This window comes from Heloderma suspectum, chromosome 4, assembly GCF_057233095.1.
Source record: "Heloderma suspectum isolate Gila_16-S chromosome 4, 16-S_ref, whole genome shotgun sequence".
Taxonomy (NCBI): domain Eukaryota; kingdom Metazoa; phylum Chordata; class Lepidosauria; order Squamata; family Helodermatidae; genus Heloderma; species Heloderma suspectum.
The window spans coordinates 132,491,830-132,513,049 of NC_139461.1; the positions used below are offsets into that span (position 1 = coordinate 132,491,830).

At 44.9% G+C, this 21,220-nt stretch overlaps 1 protein-coding gene across 1 annotated transcript in view; it reads right to left on the bottom strand.

The window, feature by feature from the left end:
- The window catches only part of FBXL7 (F-box and leucine rich repeat protein 7), a 197,178-nt gene extending 183,496 nt beyond the window's left edge, over positions 1-13,682 (bottom strand). The window contains exon 1 of the mRNA XM_084848147.1: positions 13,088-13,682. Within this exon, the coding sequence (XP_084704273.1) occupies positions 13,088-13,124 (37 nt within the window). The 5' untranslated portion in view covers positions 13,125-13,682. The remainder of the gene's footprint in view (positions 1-13,087) is intronic.
- Positions 13,683-21,220: the final 7,538 nt, after the last annotated feature.

Sequence of the window (21,220 nt, forward strand, 5' to 3'; positions counted from 1 at the left end):
GGCTGCTGTAAGCCAGAGGGCTGCAACCTTCTTTCCATGCTTCCATCACCATCCGCTCACTTACCCTCTTTCTTGACCTTACTGCAAATTATTATTGTTATTATTACTGCAAATTATTATTGTTATTATTATTTAAATTTATGTGTCGCTTCCCACCACAAAATGTCATCTCAAAGCAACTTACTCGAACAAGGCAGAAATCCCTGATTAATATAACAGGAAGAAGAAAAAAGAAGATGAAAAAAATTCCTCTGTGTTGCATGAATAACCAAGAGTTGTTAAAGCCTGCTGGAGGCTTCTGAGCTTATGAAGGCTCTTTACATAACTTGCATGAACTGGACCACAGCTCTAATGTTATTTATTGTAAAAGTTTATATCCTTTGACAAAAGGATTCAAAAGGCAATCAAAACAGCAGCAGCAAGAACCAAAATATAACTGCAACTAAAAAATAATATAGAAAGGTCAGCAGAAAAACAGGGGTCATCCCCCAGCAAAGCAACAGAGAAAACTCAGCCTAGCCTTCCCCAAAAGGCCTCTCTGAAGAGTCACCTCCTGATAAGTAGCTGGAACAAACTTAACTCTCCATCAAAAGCTAGGCGCAAACACATCCTGACATCACGCCCCCCCGCCCATGATAAAACTTTTGTATCAGTCTTCCACAACTCCATGTTCCCGATAGACCTCAATCATGATGAGATGAGAAATGCCATGCGACACTCCTCAGTTCAGTGAAAAATTGTTGTTTGTACTCTTACAGCTTTGGAGATCAAATCTACCCTATTGAAATGATGGGGACCACTGAAAAAAAGTATATACATAAAGCATTTGGGACCAAAGTGATGCACCAAATGTTTTTTAATGTGATTATTTACTTGTTATGTCTAGAAATGCTTAGCCGGGACCCTGTTCTGGCCATTTCATGTGAGAATTCCACCACCACCTATTTACACAACATACAAATAACTCACTCTCCTTATCACCACAACAACGACATCAGAGATCAACAGTACCCCAGAGATTTACAAAAGCCCTGTAATACCCTGATGTTTTAAAAATGTTTTTTTTTCCAGTGAGCACCTCCTTTATGATCCAGCAAAAATTGTTTTCTCTTCCATCATAGCTATCATTTTGTGCAAAAATTACTAGTCTGGTTTTGGGGGTCATTTTGGCTCCAACTGTGAGATTCTCCACAGCGCTTCATACCATATAAGAATCTTACAATTTTTTATTTATTTATTTTATTATTAAATTTATTAATCGCCCATCTGGCTGATCACCCAGCCACTCTGGGCGATGTACAATATACAATAAAATAGTTTAAAACAATAAAATTCTACAATAAAAACATTTTCTAAAATACCCTAACCCACCCCAAATGCCTGCCTGAACAACCACGTTTTTAATGCACGACGGAAGCTCATTAAAGAGGGGGTATGACGGAGTTCCCTAGGGAGGGAGTTCCACAGAGTGGGGGCCACCACAGAAAAGGCCCTCTCCCTCGTCCCCACCAGTCTAGCTGTCCTGGCTGATGGGACAGAGAGAAGGCCATCCAAGGCCGATCTTGTTAAGCGGCCTGTCTGGTGCTGCTGGAGGCGCTCCTTAAGATAGGCTGGGCCGGAACCATATAGAGTTTTAAAGGTCAAAACCAACACCTTGAATTTGGCCCGGAAAACAACTGGTAACCAGTGCAACTCCTTCAGCACTGGAGTGATGTGATCTCGCTGGCGGCTGCCTTTAACCAGGCGAGCCGCCGTGTTCTGTACCAGCTGCAGTTTCCGAACCGTCTTCAAGGGTAACCCCACATAGAGCGCATTACAGTAGTCTAAACGAGAGGAGACCAGGGCATGTACTACCGATGGGAGCAGATGGTCGGGAAGGAAGGGGCGCAGCCGCCATATCAGATGGAGTTGATACAGCGCTGTCCGGCTCACAGCTGACACCTGAGCCTCCATGGACAGCTGGGAGTCCAAAATGACCCCCAGGCTGCGGACCTGGTCTTTCAAGGGTAGCCGTACCCCATTCAACACCAGGTCAACATCCCCTAGCCTCCTCTTGTCTCCCACCAAAAGTACCACGGTCTTGTCAGGGTTCAGCTTCAGCTTATTCCTCCCCATCCAGCCACTCACCGTCTTCAGACATTTGGACAGGGATTCTACGGCCAACCTTGGTGAAGATTTGAATGAGAGGTAGAGCTGCGTGTCATCCGCATATTGATGACACTGCACCCCAAACCTCCTGAAGATAGCCCCCAGCGGCTTCACATAGATGTTAAATAGCATCGGGGAGAGGATGGAACCCTGTGGCACCCCACAAATAAGTGGCCACGGGTCCGAAACCTCCTCTCCCAGTGCTACCCTCTGGTACCTGCCGGAGAGGAAGGACCGGAACCATCGCAATATGGTGTCTCCAATGCCCAACCCCTCCAGGCGGTCCAGGAGGATACCATGGTCAACGGTATCAAAAGCCGCTGAGAGGTCGAGGAGAACAAGGAAGGAGCATTCACCCCTATCCAGAGCCCTCCTCATATCATCCACCAAGGCGACCAAGGCCAATTCTGTCCCATGCCTAAGCCTGAAGCCCGACTGAAATGGGTCTAGATAATCAGTTTCTTCCAAGTGTGCCTTCAACTGCACCGCCACCACCCGCTCAATCACCTTGCCCAAAAATGGCAGATTTGAGACTGGGCGAAAGTTGTTCAGAACTTGAGGATCCAAGGAGAGCTTCTTTAAGAGCCGTCTTATCGCTGCCTCCTTGAGGGCTGATGGCATCACTCCCTCCTCAAGGGAGGCATTCACCACCACCCTGATCCCCTCACCCAGTCTCTCTCTGCAGCCCATAATGAGCCAAGATGGGCAAGGATCAAGTAAGCAGGTGGTCGGCCGTACAGATGAAAGCACCTTGTCCACTTCATCAGGAGGAAGAAGCTGGAACCGATCCCACAAAACTGGTTTGTCACAGGCCACCTCTTGCTCACTAACTGTATCCACAGCATGCAGAGTAACACACCTAATCTGATCAATTTTATCTGCAAAGTGCCTTGCCAAGGCCTCACAGGAAGCCTTAGAATGCTCCAGTGGTTCCAGAGCCACAGGATGGACCAGGCTCCGGACCACTTGGAACAGCCTCCTGGGACAGCACTCTGCAGACGCGATAGAGGCAGCATAATATTCCTTTTTTGCTGCCTTCACCGCCACGTGATAGGCTGAAGATACAGCTCTAGCCCATGTCTGATGGTCTTTGGAGCGAGACTTCCACCACCGGTGCTCTAGCCGTCTCACCTCCTGTTTCAGAGCTCGTAACCGCGGATTGAACCATGGTGCAGTCCGAGCCCTGTTCAGGGGGAGAGGGCATTTCAGAGCCACCTGATCTAATGCCCCAGTGATTGCAGCATTCCAGCCACCCACCAGGGTCTCGACCGAGTGGCCATTGGCGTGCCCCAGAGAATCCCCAAGCGTGTTCAGGAATCCATTTGGATCCATAAAACGCCTGGGGCGGACCATTTTAAGGGTCCTCCACCCCTGCGGAGGGGTTGTGGAACCGAGAAGTCCAACGTCACCAGATAGTGATCTGCCACAATTGATTAACAATAAGTGCCCTTCCGTTGAAAGTGCCCAATAAAGTAGTATATATCATCCACTCCAACCCCACAAAGTATGGTGTAACATTCTGGATGTGTGAAATTCCAAAACATTATATGTTTACGATGCTGACATATTATAGAAGGGCACTCAAGCAACTCAAAATCTAGTCCAGACAATGGCTGATAAATTAACACCACATTTACAGGGTTCCAGATAAACAATAACAATTAATAATTTTAAAGCCAGTGTGCCCTTAGTCAGAGAGCTGGTAAACCTTACTCTGGTTGGCACACTGAAAACAAAACAGAACAGAAAACCAGAAATTCCCCCAATATTCCTTGCCCACAAATCCAGACATGTGGAAATATATGTAAAGGCCTAGAAAAGTTTGGGAGAACACAGGTTTTTTACCCCAAAGACTTTTTTTGTCCGTAGGAAATTGTTTTTCCCCCAAGTATTTCTGACTCCCTCCCCATTTTTTCCCCTGGATCTTCACAACTCTACATGTGAACAGCAGCATTTTGGGTTTTCAGAAAGATTTGACACTTGTAAATTATGTTCCAAAGAACAGAAAGACAGCAATTTGCCTTTTTCAGTGTGTAAAGATGTAGCAACAAGGCCTCTTCTGAAGATCTTAACGGTTGGCTGGGTATATATAGGGGAAGGCGGTCTGCTAGGTATCCTGGGCTCAAGTTTTTTAGGGCTTTATATATCAACTTTATAACCTTGAACATAGCTTGGTAGCTAATAGGCAGTCAGTGCAGTTCTTTTAACACTGATGTTATGAGAACATAGCTGGGTGCCCCACTGGGCACCCTAGCTGCTGTATCCTGCACTAGCTGCAGCTTCTGAATCAGGTACAAGGGCACCCCCACATAGAGTGCATTACACTAGTCTAATCATGAGGTTAACCACTGCGTCAATTACTGTGGCTAGGCTGTCCCTGTCCAAGAACAGGCATAGTTGGCGCACCAACTGAAGTTGGTAATGGGCACTCTGGGCCACTGAGGTCACCTGGGCCGCCAGTGACAAAGATGGATCCAGGAGCATCCCCCAAGCTATGTACCTGCCCCTTCAGAGGGAGTGCAACCCCATCCAGAACAGGCAAAAAGCCCACCCATAGGGTCTCTGTCTTACGTTATTTGTATGGCTTTCTTGGAGTACATTTGACCCTGCAACTGGATTGTTACAGTCAATTTTTCTATCAGAGACTTAAACATAGGGAGGCCCCCCTTCTGAACTGTGCCCAGAAACTCATAAGTAGCCAATGAATATTAAATGGGATGAAAGTAATAGTCTCCATCCAGCTGGGCCAGCCCCAGAGAGTCTGGCAGTGGCATTTTGGAACAACTGAAGTCTGACACTTTTCAAGGATAACCCCACACAGAGCATGTAACACTATTCCAGTGTGGAAGTTACGAAAGTATGAATTAGTGTAGCTAGGTCTGTCTTCTCTGGGAAAGGGCACAACTGGCATAGGAGCCAAAGCTGGTAAAAAAATAGGATGTATGGCTTGAGAATGAGCAACTGAAGTCTAGCGTTGAAATATAATACTCATCTGTCTCTCCTCCCTTCAGCTGTGCAATTCTCATGCCAGCATTGCAACCACATTTTAACAGTCCCATTAAAGCTGCATGAAGGTTCTTACCACTTTGCTTTATCAGGCTTCTTACAACGTCAACCCTCTTGGTGCCCGCTCACATATACAGTTCCTTAAATTCATTGAGTTAGACAGTTTCAGGACTATTCAGGAGGCCCTTGAGTACTCCCCTGCTCAAATATTTAGAGAACCACATTATTTCAAAGGGAAGAGGACCTGATCTGTACTTATTAAGGAGAGAATAATTGATTCCCATATAGCGGCAACCCATGCTTCTTAAAGCATCTACATTTGATAGATAAAAGCCTGTTACTTTTCTGTCTGCTTCTTGTATGAGACTTAAGAGCCCTGCTGTACCTTCCTGAAGCTAGTCTGCAAGTTGTGCAAGTCAAACACTGTTGTGACTATTTAAGCTAGACATTGCAAAGAATTATACAGCCTTCCTCCTGCTTCCCTTCTGAAACACACATGTAGCATTAGAAAGGGCCTTTTATGGAAGACCATCTCATACCATGTTTGAATGTTGCATATTGCATTCATACTAGGAAAACTATATTCACTGCTTTTTCTAAAGCATCACATAGGGAAGTATATCTAACATCATTCTTTATGTTAGGGACAGGAAGAGAAGGATGCCAAGGGCCAGAATGCATTTACAGGTGGAAGGGATGAAGTCATCAGTGTGTTAATTTCCAGTGTGAACACCATATCTTACCAACCACAGGGAGATAAATTCCACATGATTTATGACACTCCACTGGACACGTTTATGTGGCCGTAGACAGTAATTTCCTGTTTTCAGGCCCAAAACTGAGCAAGCACTTCCTCTTTCATTCTTCCCTTAGAAGGATTTACTAGAAGTGCCAGCCATTTGTTTCCCCCAGCAGCCACCGTATATGGGCAATATAGTAGTGACCATATAGCATAGTATAAATGCCCACATTAAAACCCTGAACACACACATCTGGTTTTTCAGTCGATAAACCAATGCATGGCATGTCTCTACTGTATCAGAACAGTACAAGAACAACCATTATTTACTGGGCCAGACCTGACCTAGGAACTTGCTTTTTTAAAAAAAGGAAGGGTGTAGAGGGAGCAGAGAGGTTAAAAATAGATGCCATCCTCGTAATACAGCCTTGAAGCGAATGGAATTCTACTTACTTTAAAGCAAACATCAAACATCCCCCCAAAAGAGCAGTGAATCTAAATACAAGTGTCAAAAAGTCTAGATATCAATTTTAAAAAAGCAAAGCACTAATAATTTTCAGTCACACAGCTCTATCCAGCTATAATATAAACCTTCATCTAAGCCAAACCTAATCCCATGCACAGAATATCTGAATATAGTTAATTTCTGCCAAGTGTAATTCAAAAGTGTTTGACTTCCCTCAATAACTCAGATGAGTTACTCAGCATTTTTTAAAATGTGCAAGTTTAAAAGGAAGCCCCACTGATAAGTATTTCTCATATAATATAAGTCGTCAAAAATCCTATTGTACATGATTCAAACGCATGGGTAATTGTCAAAACAGGTGCTGTAAGAATTTCTTCAATTCACTATCATACAGCCTTATTTAATGACCATAGGTACTCTTTACTTTATGTATCTTAAGATCCTAGTACTGAATCTGAAAGAGTGTGTTATATTATAATAATGCTAGCAATCACACAGTATTCCATATATTTACAAAATAAAGCTTTTTTAAAAAGTGGTCTTACCTCTAGCATTGAAAGGTGAATTACTCATATTAGTGCTACTATTTCTAACTTACACAGCACCTTTAATTTGTCATGTACTTGATTAGGTCCCCCCACAAAAACACTGGCCTGGGTCACACGACATAACAACCCATGGGTTAAACAGCCCATGCGCTGTCAGGGATGAGTGGGAGAGAGCAGACACGCTGCCTGCAGCAAGCCTGTCATTTCCCTTTTTACTTAGCAACCCATGATCAAGCAACTTTGTAGATTACTTAGCGTGTCAACTAAACCCAGGTCATGATTTCTTGTTGGGTTAACCTCTGGTTTGTTTAGCCCCTAAACAGCCCAGCGGTCCAGGTTTGGATGACACGCTCAGCAACCTATGAAGGAGCTGAAGTGGGCCTGCTGAAGGCAGTGCATCTGCTTTCCCTCACTTATCTGTGACAGCCCATAGGCTGTTTAACCCATGAGCTGTCATGTCGTGTGATCTGGCCCTGTGTGATCGGGTACTCTTCAAGTTTTTCAGGTGAGGTTAAGAGGTAGCAATTTACCTGAGCTTTGGTGGCCTCAACACAGAAGAAGTCAGTCCTTGAACGTGAGCCAGTGAGTCCAGACCAGATGTGGAATCTGAACCCAAGACTTCCATATCCAAGACCTGTTCTTTCGTAATTGCATCACACTGGCTTTATCAGTCTTAAAGATAAAACCACTGTGGCCATGTTGGTCAAAAAAAGTCTCTAATGACACCCTGTATTAGAGCAACTGTCCAATAACTGCACTTTTCCTGAGCTGGCAAAATATCAAACCATCTTCAATGGGATTATTCCCAGTAACTGAAGCAGAGAGGGAGGCTGCAAAAAGGAGGGTGGACCTTAGATCTCTCTTAAGAGGACTTGCTGGAGACTCAGGAAAGTGTGGAATGGAAGCAGAGCACCCACAAGTGTCAGTCCAACACTTAAAACCCTGGGGATCGCCTTGCTAAGTGGGTGATCTGGTCCCTTTTTCCTGACCTGTCACTGTCAACAGCTGTCAAATTAGCCTACATGTGGTCTTGTCTTGTCAATTACCTTGTATGTTTCATACTGCACTTCCTTCTCTTTGATAGGTAGAACATACAAAGGCATTGACAAGGCAAGGTTATGTATATTTGATTAGTGCAAAAACCTGACAAAAAAATAAAATACAATACGAAGACATTTGCACAAATTCCTGGAGCCAAAAAAGAAGAAGTATATATTACACCCGCATTTGGGCAAATCTCGGAAGCCGGTTTTTTGTTGTTTTTTTAAGGGGTTGGTGAACAAGTGACAGCCCCTTCAAAGTACCATTTCAGCATCAGTGGCGGGGCTGTCACTTGGGAAGAGCAGAAGGGAGTTTTGCCACTCTTGCTGAGCAGCTTGCTGCCCAATCATGGCAACCCACAATGGGTTGGCTCTGTCAGGTTCAGATGACACGGCAACCCGTTGTGGGTAAAACAACCCCTGGAACAAGCCATGGGTTGTCAGGGTGGTTTGTTGCCCCAAGCCAAGCCACCCTGAAAGAAGTGGTCTAAATTTGGATGACATGACAACCCACTATGGCTTGTTTCAAATGACAACCCACAATTGGTTGTGTCATGCGAACCCAGTCACTAATTTGCCATTATGGGACTTCTCCTGGCATCCTAAGAATACAGTTTGAAAACCACTTCATTAGCTGCAATTTCTCTGATGGCTGGCCAAACCGTAAGTTGTGTGATGTCTACACATTACAGCCAAACACCTGTGCAATTTCACCAACACAGGTATTTCTGGCTCTAGACGCAAATAAATGGTTCAAGAGCTTCCTTCGTTCATGACCGCAACCAAAATCAGCACATGCTGGGGTTTGGATAGTGGCAGCTGGATGAGTACATCACAGGGGCTAACACAACTTGAACATTCCTACCTACACTTAAGCTTTAACATCCTATTGTCAGAAGAACTGCGAGAAGCCTATGACACAATACTTCACTGAATCATCCACTGGTTTTAAAACAAATTCTATTGCCAAGACATCCAACTAGTCTTTGCACTTCTACATACAACTTCTTCTCCACTGATTTTTCCTCTCACCTAATTAAAATATGTTTGCTGGCAAACATTCCCATAATAGCACATGCCTGTGCAGAATTAACTACTTTTCATTTAGCCATTTTGTTTGGTAGGTGATTGCAGAATCCTGATTTTTGCCAGCTTTCTAAAACACATTTTAAATATTTGGTATCCGGGCTTAACCCTTTCTACTTAGAAAGGTTCAGCTAACAAGAACCTTGCCACAAGTCTGACTGCCTTCAATTTAGAATCTGACTGCCTTCAGTTTGGTGCCTGAGTGGTTGTGTCCCAGGAGCAACTGTTCTCAAGGAATGTACATGACATGAGGCTCTACAAATAAACAAGGGTTTGCCCTCATGCTCCAGTGAGGAAGGAGCCTCTCCCGTTGGGCTGGGCCGGTTGGTTAGGAACTCTTGACATGCCATGGGAGTTTTCCATGCAATGGCTGAGCTTGCTGCTTTAGTCACCCACCACCACAATAAACCTTTCTGTTTTTTTACTATTCACCCTGCTTGCCCCAAGCTGGTGGTGGATCGAGAGCCCACCTGCCTCCAGAGAAAACAAAGATTTGCAATAAGAAAAAAATACATTATCTCCTCCTGGAGGGGATTCTTTATACTTCAAGATGTCTAACAACAATGCTGCTGTGCCCCTCCCTCATTTTGCCACCTTTTCATAGGTGACCCATTCCTACTTCAAATCCATCAGGAGACAATATAAGAACTAGAAAATAAAGGCAAATAAATGGAGCCATGAGTTGAGCTGTCTGGGAGTTCTGCAGAAACCCTCTTTCTCAGCCACTGGGCAGAGCCTGTCAGGACAGGAGGATCAGTTCGCCCCAGCCCTGAAGCAACATTTTATGGTCCTGCATTCTGACCGCACCAGAAGGCCAATTGGAAGGATGAAGAATGCCCTCCTGCCTTCAGAGGGACAGTATAAAGAAGAAGAAAAGGCTGATGTTCAGCTTCTCCGGGCAATAAGGTGAGAAATACAGAAAAAATTAAGGGTGCAATCTTATGCACATTTAGACAGAAAAACGTCCTACAGTGCTAGCTGGGGAATGCTGGGAGTCAGTAGGACTTTTTTCTGTCTAAATGTGCATAGGATTGTGCCCTAAACCATTAACGGGAAAAATGGTAAAAAATAAAAAACGGCAAATGTTTGCACCTGAAGCTGCTACTATTGACTTTCAAAACAGTTCCGTAGCTTTTGTTTAATATGACCATTCCAGTCATTGCTTATGCTAAAGCACAAAGCCCAACACAGTTCTGTAATGAACAGTATCTGAATGAGGATAGATTTAGCTCTTTACATCTAAATGCAAGCTCAGAAAAAGATTTTAGTAAAGTGAAATTGCAGAGATAGCATTTATAGAGAACAGCTGGAGCACATTAAACTCTGCCTCTCTCTTGCTTTGTCCCAGGGGTTGAAAAACTTGCCATTTAGCCAGGAAGCAGTCTTACAGTGCACTGCACAATGCAGGAATCCAGAAATATCAAGAATAAGCGACAAAGGATTATAAGAAATGCATGTAGTGCTTGTTCAAAAGCCCAAAGCAAAGAACAGTCTTTACTGGCTCATCAGTGTCTGTGTTAACATAGTTCATATGAGAACACCACTTTTATTTCACAAAAGTGCAAGGTAGGCAGCAAGACATAATCTGGGCCAGGGCACAACCCCAGACTCTGAACTAGTCTCGGAACATATGAAGTTAAAGGGTGCCTTTGAGCATGCCCAAGAACATCACATTATCCACCATTATTGTGTCATTATTCATCTGTGGCCTCATCCTTTATACAGTATGTCAGGTCCAAAGGATTTGAGGTTTCACCCATTTATTAACTGGACCACTTTCTTTGTACTAAATGTACTGTCTGGTCTTTTTTCTAATCTGGTCACTATTAACAGAGTATTATGTTTCATTTACTTAAAGTGATGTGGGGGAAAGAGAGAGACAAAAGGAACTACACAAGAACAGATGGGCCAAAATTAATATAACTTGGCCACATACAAACTGTAGACAGAAAAGTGAAAGGTAAGGATGCCTAAATCCCAAAGTATCCTAAATAACTGAGATGCTTTCTAAATGATTACTGGTATTATTTCAGCAGCAGCTCTTGAGTCCAACATCCATGGATATTCTTTGGAATAGGGTGGGGATCCTCCCATCTCCAGAAATAAGCCAGAAATTCCCCTCTGATATGCATTCTGTCCCCACTGCCATAACTAGGCCCAGCCAAGGTCTGGAGCACCTGCACTGGCATACACACCTCAGAGATAGTGAGGGGACCCTGGTCCAAAAGCATTCCAAACGCTTTCAGATTATGTCTGGATGACTGGCACCAACAAAAACCCAAACAATCCCATATGGGAAACAAAAAAGCGCATCTCTCTAATTAAAATTTTGCAAAGATTTCATAAAGAACTGACACTTCTAATTATTTTATTTTTCATAAGGCAGGCCTTTGTCAGCAGTTAAACTCGTTACACAGGGCAATATACAACAAAAGGATTTTTTTTAAAGTACACACAGTATACAGCACTGAACAATCAGCTGAGTACAGTAAAATACATAAAATGTGATTCAACACATCTGGAAGCCCATATGGTTCAGACATTACACATTAGCTGGTCTTAGATTAGGGAAACCCAACTTCTGCCAGGCTCACTGGATGGCCACAGGCAATCCATTATCTCAATCTCAGTTAGTCAACTGCAAATTAACAGCAACCTTAATGGCAAGAAACACGATAATGACTGCAAAGCATTGTACAAATGTGAGCTGTACACTTGTTAAACGGAGGAGAAAGAACTATGGGAGAGGGATACAGAATACTCAAAGTGGGAAGGGGTTATGATCTGCAGCCTGGTTATCTCAAAACATCTGAACTTAACTGCAAGGAAGACAAACAACTATATGCAGAGGCGGCTCAAGAGCAGTAAACAGAATGGGAACTTTAGATAAGACTGGTGGAAAGAGACAAAGGGAGGTGCTAAAGATGGATGGATTTGCTCCTACAGTCTGCAACTGCGTTAATTTACTCCCATAGTAACTTCCGCAATAGAGTACTTCACTTCTGTACTGTCTGCACTGTAGATTAGTGAGGAATAAAGCAAGCAGCCAGTGTGGACAGCACATAATTGGTTTACTCTCCTGCTGAAGTTACTGTGGGAGTAAGTCTCCGTTGGAGACTGCAGGTGAGAATGTACCTGCGGGATGTATTTTTGAGAGCGATCCATACAGTGTGCCAATTTGTGCCCCTCCGGATTTTGTTGGGCTGCAACTCCCATCATCCCTCACCATTGGCTATCTTGGTTAGGGCTGATGGGAGTTGCAATCCAACAACTTGCAGAAGGCCAGAAGTTGCCCACCCCTGATCTCAAAATTCTGCGGAAAAAGAAAAGAAAGCAGGCAGCTTTTGTCAATGCATACAAGTCACGCTTTTGTTACACCAGGCATATGCCGGTGGTGTAAGCAGCATTCCACCAAAGCAAACAGCTCCCTATTTTTATACAGCAGCCTTCCCCAACCTGGTGCTTTTCCAGATGTATCAGACTACAACTCCCATCATTCCTGGGTGAATATGGGAGTTGTAGTCCAACACCTCTGGAGAGTGCCAGGTTGGAGCAGGCTGCTCCCCCACCCACCCTTTTACTAAAATGCCACAGGCAACCCTCTGCATCCCGCCCCACCCCGAAGTGAAGCCTAGCCCAGGTGACCATCCTATGCACACATAACTTTGGAATAAGCACCACTGAAGTCAGCGGGGCTGACTAAACATGCCTGTGGATCGGGTTGCATGGGGGGGGGGGAGAGAAACACCCTCGCAAAACACCCTCTCAAACTACGGAAGGAAACTACAACCCTGCCTTGAACTTCGCCAGGAGACATCCAGATTTTCCCGGGAAAAGGGCTGCAACTTTGCAGTTCTTGAACTGGGGAGGGGCGAACTCCTGCTGCTCGGGGAGCGTCTGCAAACACTCAAGACGCTCCGGAGCGGCTGGCGGCGCTCTCTCCAGCCCATCCCACGGCGCGCACCACACACACGCACGCGCGCGCGCGCACACAGCCCCGGAGCCATCCAAGGACGCGCCCGCGATCCCCGCCGCCCCGGCGCAGCGGACTCACCGTCACTGCCGTACTGTTTGCCATTGTTCGCGCCCATCCTGCAGGCTTCATGCTCTCGTCCTCCTCCCAGCACCCACCATGTCGAGCCCCAGAAAGCTCTTCGGGCTGGGCAGGGAGGCGGGGAGAGACAAAGAGGACGCTAAGGACACATATATGTATATATATGAAAGGCCACTGCAGCGGAGCGGGGGAAGTTTCTACGTCCTACGAGGCGCTCCTCTCCCGCCGGATTTCGCCGCCGCCGCCGCCGCCGCCCCCCGCCCCGCTCCTTGCAAGGCGGGTTTACACCAACTCGAAATCCACAGGCGAGCCGGGCCTCCCCAAAGAAGGCCGGAGGCGACAGCGGCTCCAGGTATAATCCACAGGTCGGACTGGGGCGGTGATGCGGGGCGAGCGAGAGACGCGCTCGCTTCTGCCGAGCTGGCCGGGGAGTGGCCGCGCTCTTTGCGGCGCTCCCCAGCGCCTTCGCGGGGCTCCCCCTCCTCCCCCTGGCGGCGAACCTCGGCCGCCCTCGCCGGATTTGCTCTCCAAACACACGCGCGCCCGAGCCCGGCGCCGCGGACTTTTGTTACCAGGAGGCGCCTCCTCTCCGTGTGTCAATCACCGCCAGAGAGAGAGAGACAGAGAGACAGAGAGAGAGAGAGATGAAGCGAGGGCTGCCGCGGTGCGAGGCGCACCCCCGGTGCAGCCTTTTTCTGCCTTCGCCAGTCCTTCCAAAGTTTTCCTACATTAGTAAAGCGTTTCGTTCCAAGGGATGTTTTCAGGGGCTCCCGCCCCTCCTTGCAACTGGAACGTTTTCGAGAAGACAAAGGAAGATTTATTAAGAGAGTTTGGAACCAATTTGGCGAGTGTACACGCACCTACACACACACACACACACACACACACGTGTGTATGTTATACATACATCGTTGTGAACCACCCAGAGAGCTTCAGCTATTAGGCGGTATAGAAATGCAATGCATAAATAAACATACCTACACCTATGTATGGTTCATTTCTATATGTATCAAAAGAGCAGTCTTGAAGGGTTGAGGCCAAGGGTTGTCCTACTTAGAGTAGAACCATTGAAATGAATGGGATTTTAGTTAAACGAACATCGGATACGACCCCAAAGCTCACACTCTCTAAACTGGGAGCCCTGTGCCCCCACTGAATAGCTGCTTTCATTGAGCATATCTAGATATGTGGTACTCACTGGTGAAGGAACAGGACTCTGCCCATTCCCAGAGGCACCTTGTTACAGAGCCTTGGCATTCTAAACAGGCTCCCCGGCTCGGCATTGGTAAGTTCCCCACAGAAACAGCTTGATCCTATTAAAACTAATGTGCCTAACTGCATAGTAGCAGGCTGCATGGGTTGAATCCTAAGCATGCTTACCAGGGAGTAAGTCTCAATAAACTTAACATGCATAAGGATCAGGCTCTAAAGCTGCAATCTTATGCACACTTCCTTGGGAGTAAGCCCTATTAAACTCAGTGGGGCTTGCTCCCCAATAAACAAGCTGCTCTCCTGAGAAACAAGATCTACTAGGATCTTCGGCATGTCTGAAATTGTTTTACCATGCATCCATCCATGGGCATAGCTTGCGACAGATGAGCTTTTCTCAACCTTGGAATAATTGCCAGCTGCTCCCTATCCTTCTACGCAGAAGGGGGCTGGCTTCAGGGGTCAGCATTGTTGGGCACCTGCCAAGACCCACACCCCAGCAGGAGGGCCACTGCTGACCTCCAGAGCCTCATGGCCCTGCTCTTCCTCTTCCTCTTCCTCCTCATTATTTCTTCTTGCTCACCTGCCATCTCCAAGCGTGAGAGCAGTGAAAAGAGCAATGTGAAGGAACCTCAGCCTCTGTGTGTCTTGACTTTGCCAGTCTTGGTACAGATTGGGCCCAGTGGGAGAGAGTAAGTGAACGGGACAGTGGCAAGGAGGGCCCATTGAGAACATCTTGCATAAGGGCCCCCAAAATCTGGAGCCAACACTGTTCCCCCCCAACACACACGCCCAAATATCTGCAAAGTCTTGGCCGTCCTCCTTTTTTAGCATCTCCACGACCTCTCCTCTTCTGTCTGTAGCTAGTAGTATCAAAACGCTCACATACCAGCCCTCAAAACCACTCTTAACCACTTCCTTGCTGGCCTTCTTCCCTCACAAGCATAATCCATTCTGCTTTATTTGATGCCATCTTGGGAATGCCAGCTAACATGTTGCTGCTGTTGTTTTAAAATTGCACTAGGAGTGTACGTTTTCATGGCAATGTAATACATATAGGCCTGATTTTTATGGGACTTTCTCCGTATACAGTAATGTCACTGACATTGCGGAACTTCACATGCAAGTTGTTTTTCTCCGTGGGTATGTGTGTGGTAGCTCTAGGTTTCTTTGTAGGCCACAGAGGGAAGATACATGGTAGTATCACCAACTGTGACAGAGAAAGGCAGGAGTCGAGTTTTTCCTGTGAGCCAGCTTAGATGATGTTGCAGGCTGCAACCAGAGATCTGACTGTACACATACATTTTAGTTATTATTAAGGGTGCAATCCTATGTGGAGAGGCGGCCACCTCCAAATTTAGAGGCGACCGCCTATCCAATGCATGGAGAGAAGAGCATGGAAGGGATCCTCTCCTCTATGCTCCAGCTGCCCTGCATTCGCAGCTAGATGGCCGATTTTGTCTGTCTAGCTGCAGGATGTTGGAGTGCGGGGTGGGGAGGCTGGACAACGCATAAGAAGCATCGTACTGGCACTTCCGCACTCCCTGCCCCTCCCCGCCCCCAGGACCACCCCGTTTTGCCTCTCTCTGCACTGCTTTTACGAGCGTGGAGCCTGGGGACGATCCACGCCACCTATGAGACGGCAGGGGAGGGTGAGGGAAGGTGGTTCTCTGGGAACCAACCAATCCTATGGCCGTCTAGCCACTGACTAGCAGCCATAGGATTGCGCCCTAAATGTATATATCACCCTCCCTATAAGGCTTCTTATCATTATTCACCACACAGGTAATAAATAAAATTCCTGACCTAGTGAGGGATGCTACAGTTTCGCCCTCCTGCTTCTCGGCGTGGCACTCCTTGAGTTCAGTGCCCATTACAGCAAGTTGAAGGGGGTAGATGAGACGGTTGGGGGAGGAATGGGAAATTCCTAGGGAGAGAAGCCAAAGCTGCCTCATCTGTTGCTGCAATGCGTCAATGGCTTCCAACCTGGGATCAACACCACTAACAAGTGATGGTGGAATGCTCAGAAAGAGACGGTAATCAAATTGTGAAAAGATATGGGACTGGTCAGAAGGCAAGAGGTCAGGGATGTCAAACTAAATTTGGAAGTCATCTGCATAACAGTGAGGGAGAAGCCCTGCTGAGCTTTTCCCTCATGACCTAGCATTGGCTATGCTAGATAGTCTCACACAGACAGTGGCAGGACTTGCAACTTTAAGAAAATGTGAACATCACAGAAAGATGTGTGGTGCAGTCTAGAGAACTGATCACACAATGAGTGACCTGAGTGAGCTTGTACAGAAATGGTGCAATCTTGTGGATGCTTATTTGGAGCAAATCCCACTGAATTCAGTTGGAGTTAGTGCCGAGGAAAGTTGGACGGCACCCAAACAGTGAAGTAGCATGGAGCCGAATCGGGTCTCCTGCTTGACAACAGGCTGCAGTAGCAAACTCTGGAGGCTGAGAAATAGGCTTCTTTCGGACAAATGTAAAATAAATAAATCTAAAATTACATATATAAATAAAGGGCAGCCAGACTGAGTTTTCACATAGTTAGTGGCTATATAGCTGACAATTATAATGACAGGCATGATTGACAGGCAGACAGAGGCAGGATTAATCAGGCAGTTAATCCCATTCAAACCAGACATTTAATTAAAGCTTCTTCTAGCCGCTTTTGTCAAATCGCATCCTGGGAGGGGGCACAGAACGTCCTCACAGGAGTCATGGAGTTGCAAGCACACAATAACCTCCATTAATAAGCCCTTTGATAAATTAAAAGACAGAGTTCTTTGGGAGAGCTGCAGGAAAAATATGCAAGTGCGAAAGAGCCAAGTTTATAACAATTTAGGGCGAAATTCCCAATCACTGATTTAAACAAAAAATGCTTTCTTCGCCAAGCTGGTGGTCTAATACAGATCTCTGCTTTTAATTTAGACATAGGGGTACTCCTCCCCTTTTTTTGGCTTCCGTCATCTCCTTGTCCCCCTCCCCAAGGCCCTGGCAACCATGCAGTCCTTAAACTGTAGAAAGAAGATGCTATAGAAATCTTGGTTCCTGTTTAGTACCTGTATCTGCAATCATTTGATAAAATAAGTTCAGTAAAATGGAAGACATTTTGATTAACCTTGGAAGATTGCTTATTTCTCCTGAAAGGAGGCCTCATAAAGTTCATATACTGAGTCTCTAATGAGCAAGAAATTTGAGTTTCCCATCTCCACAAAGAGGGGAAAAGATGAGTAAATTCACAATGTGTTCTTACAAAAGTTAACTGAAGGTTCTAACTCCTATGTTCATACTTCTCAACAGTCCTTTACTAAGAGGGCATACCTTAATGTGGGGTTCATACCTTTAGATGGAGAATTTAAAGTGGAGAATTTTATGTGAGTAGGAGAATCTAATCTGAAGCTCATACCTTAAGAAAGAGAATTTCATTCTGTTTTCCCAGTGGTACAGGAGCCTACTCAGAATCTGGACCTCATAACTGAATGCACTATTCTGAGAAAGCCATGGGGGAGAGATACCCTTTTTAACTGTATTTGCCAGGGACTGAACTTGGGAGCTTCTGCATGCAAAACATGTGCTCTACCACTGAGCTATAGTGCCTCCCAATTAAAGACTTAACCGGGAACTCAGTGCTGTCAGTGCCCATATCCTTCAGCATTACATTCTTATAATTTCCCCCAAAATTCAGCAGGGCGAGTTTCCCTTCCTATGTTTTAGTGTGGCCTGGCTGGTTCTTCTCCTGACTAGTGGGATATCCATTGCTTCCAGGTGCTACTACCAATGCAGAGTGGAAAGAGACATTTCACACCAAATAGATTCAACACATTTCTTCAATTAAATAATTTCAACAGTACTACTCATAAATAAACAACTTGAGGCTCACAACTTTGCAGCCATGCTGGTACATGTGCCTTTGGCATCAACATAACATCATGTGTTGTAACACTACAGCTTTGCAACTAATGCCCCAAATGTTATGAGTCCTTCTGCCCACAATATCTACATTAATAATTTGTGGGACATCCATGACTTAAAAGAGAAAGCAAGTTTATGAAAACTTCTCCACCTGGAGATAGTGCTTACTTGCCACAGGCGACTAAGAAAATGGCTATTTGCAAGCCTGCATTACACTGACGCTCCATTCTGAAGGTTTCCATTCCACAAACTTGTTTGCTGGACCAGCAAGTTTTACAGTTCTGATAGGAGTCACATTTGAAATGGCACAGCAGAATGGGAATGAAACCGGCTTGAATCCAAGTAGTTTGGCTTAACTGGGTGGTAGATAGGGTAGCTGGACACTTCTAGAATTCTGACTGATTGTGATGCAAAGTTTAATGAAACCACTTGCCTCAAGGGCTAAAAAGAACCCTTGCAGTAAATGCCTTTGCTACTTTTAGTCAATTATAATGCTGTTCAGGGGACAAAGTACTAAGCTTATTAAGACATCATTTTCAGGAGAAACGTTCAACATGGTGCTACAGAGTTTTGTGAACATAAGGCAGAGCCATGAATAGTATGCGCTGACTATATAAAAAAAAAAAAAAGGCTTACCAAAATAGGGATTGTGTTCTGGGAATCTATAAATGGTGCTGAAGTGACTAAGAGGGTAGGGATGGGCATGTCAGGGTGGACACTGAGCCCATAGAATCCCAGAGTAGTTCTGATTCTGAGGAAGAGCAGTCGCTCCTGGGAGAGGAGCGCGCTCCTCTTTCCCAGGGCCAACAGCTGACGGAGATTCCTCCCACCAGCATTCCTACCTTAGATAGCAGTCCAGGGAGTGACAGAGTGCGGGAAGCAGACTTGGTGGACGCGTGACGCCGACGCAGAGAGCGGCGCCAAATGGAGGGCGCAGAAAGGCGTAGTGCCCGGTTGGCGCGCAAACAACGGCTGCGCCCAGAGGATCCAAGGGAAAAGGGGAGGGACTCTCCCTAGTCCTTAAGTTCAGGGGTCTGCCAGTAATTCCCTTTCAAACGGGGACCAACTGTTCCAACTTAGGGCATAGGTACTCTGCTGCTCATATCTAGTTACTAACGATAGAGTTGTTAAGTTGTAAAAGAAGAATAAAGCTTTGAAAGTAATCCCTTTGTCTGTGTCTGGACTTGGCTACTGGATTAAACTGAGAGAGACCTCCAAGGAGCCCTTGACAGGGCAAACATGTGATGTTCCAGCTCATGGGGGTTCTTCAAATTCCTCCATGAAGCTCAGTTTGCCTTGTTCATATTCCTAGTCATCTCCCCACCACCACCCCAATTGAGAAAAATGAACATTTTCCATTCGGAAACATGCACACGCAAAATGTGCATCCCCCCCCTTCAGTAAAGCATGAAAAATGCACATTTTTCGAAAGGGCTCGCAAGTTTGGAAATGTGAGAATGTTCTCTCAGAAAATGCACACACCTTCGCATTCAGGGTTGCAAATGGGGTTTGTTTGAATGTTTCTTGTACATCCCTACAAGAGGGTCTAATGGGCTTTTAGTATTTGTTTTTAGAGCAGACAACCTGGTACCCTCCAGATGTTTTTGACTACAACTCCCATAAGCCTCAGCCATCATGGACAATAGTCAGGGATTATTATAATTCATGAGAAATAGCTCCAGTTAATAATGAGTTACTGGAGCGGTACATGTGATTTTTCTGGGATTTAAAAAAAAAATTCCCTGTCTGTAGGCCTAAGTATACTGCCACTAGATCCATCTCAAATCTCATTTCCCTAATCTCTATTTCACTTTTTTAAAACATGCTTTAAAATCCTGCAGCAGTTGTTGTATGCCTGATCAATTTGTAAGTTCTAAAAACAATTTGTCATCAAGCTTTAAAAAAAAGATGCCCTGAATTTCTGTTAGAATGCTTAACATCTTCCCAGCTGTAAATTATTACTTTTAAAAAGTCTACATCGAAAGTATTGAAAGAATGGTGGATTCACTCCATGCATTTATGAACAGCATGATTTCCTGCTATGAAAGTATTTTATTATCTTGCAGCATAACGTAAGAACCGCCATGCTAGATTAGACCAAAGTTCCCTGGGAATATTATTTTTAATAACCAGTAAAATACCTTGCTGCAGGTCTCTAACATTTAAATAATGTTGCAACCATAATGAATTACTGTAACGTTCACTCATATATATTTGAGCAGCAATTAAGGTGTAATCTATTATACCTTTCCCCACTTTTCAGTCTACAAGCCAAATATAATTTCGTGATTACTACTTCCTTGGGACCCTTTCAAGATGACTGACAGTGTAATCCTATGCATGTCTACTCAGACAAGTCCTATTGAGTTCAATAGAATATACTCTCAGGTAAATCTGTATAGCATTACAGCCTCAATTTCCAAATTCATATTTCATAACTCCAAATGAACTTGTTGATTGCTTTGGGGCATGGGAATACCTCAATGAATCCAAAAGAAAATGGCAAATTTCAAAAGCATGTGTTTGAATGTGGCTTTCTTGATTCAGAAATTACTTTTATTAACCTACATCTCTGGAATTAGGAATAATAATGAATACTGATTTCAGAAGGTACAGAATCTAGATTGTCCAAACTCCAGTGGAACCAACTCTGACCTTCACCTTCACAAAGACTAGACTATTAATTTAACCAATTTTATGTAAAGGGCATATATGTGCACTCATACATGTCTCTCTATATAAGTAAAATCTAGAAGACCCATTTCTCTCCATTGTATTTTCATGTGGAAATTTGTTTCTCAGACTTGCAAAATGTTCGTCGATTTAAATTCTTAGTAATTCATATCCATTTTTAAATAAAGAATATGGAACATAGAGTATGCTTGCTACTTCGCACTGATTACATCTCTCGCTGCTCCAGGACAGTTTGAATCCAGGATAATATTACTATATTATTAATTTGGAAAACCTGTCTCAAAATGCTCAACTTTTGTTCAGGATTCA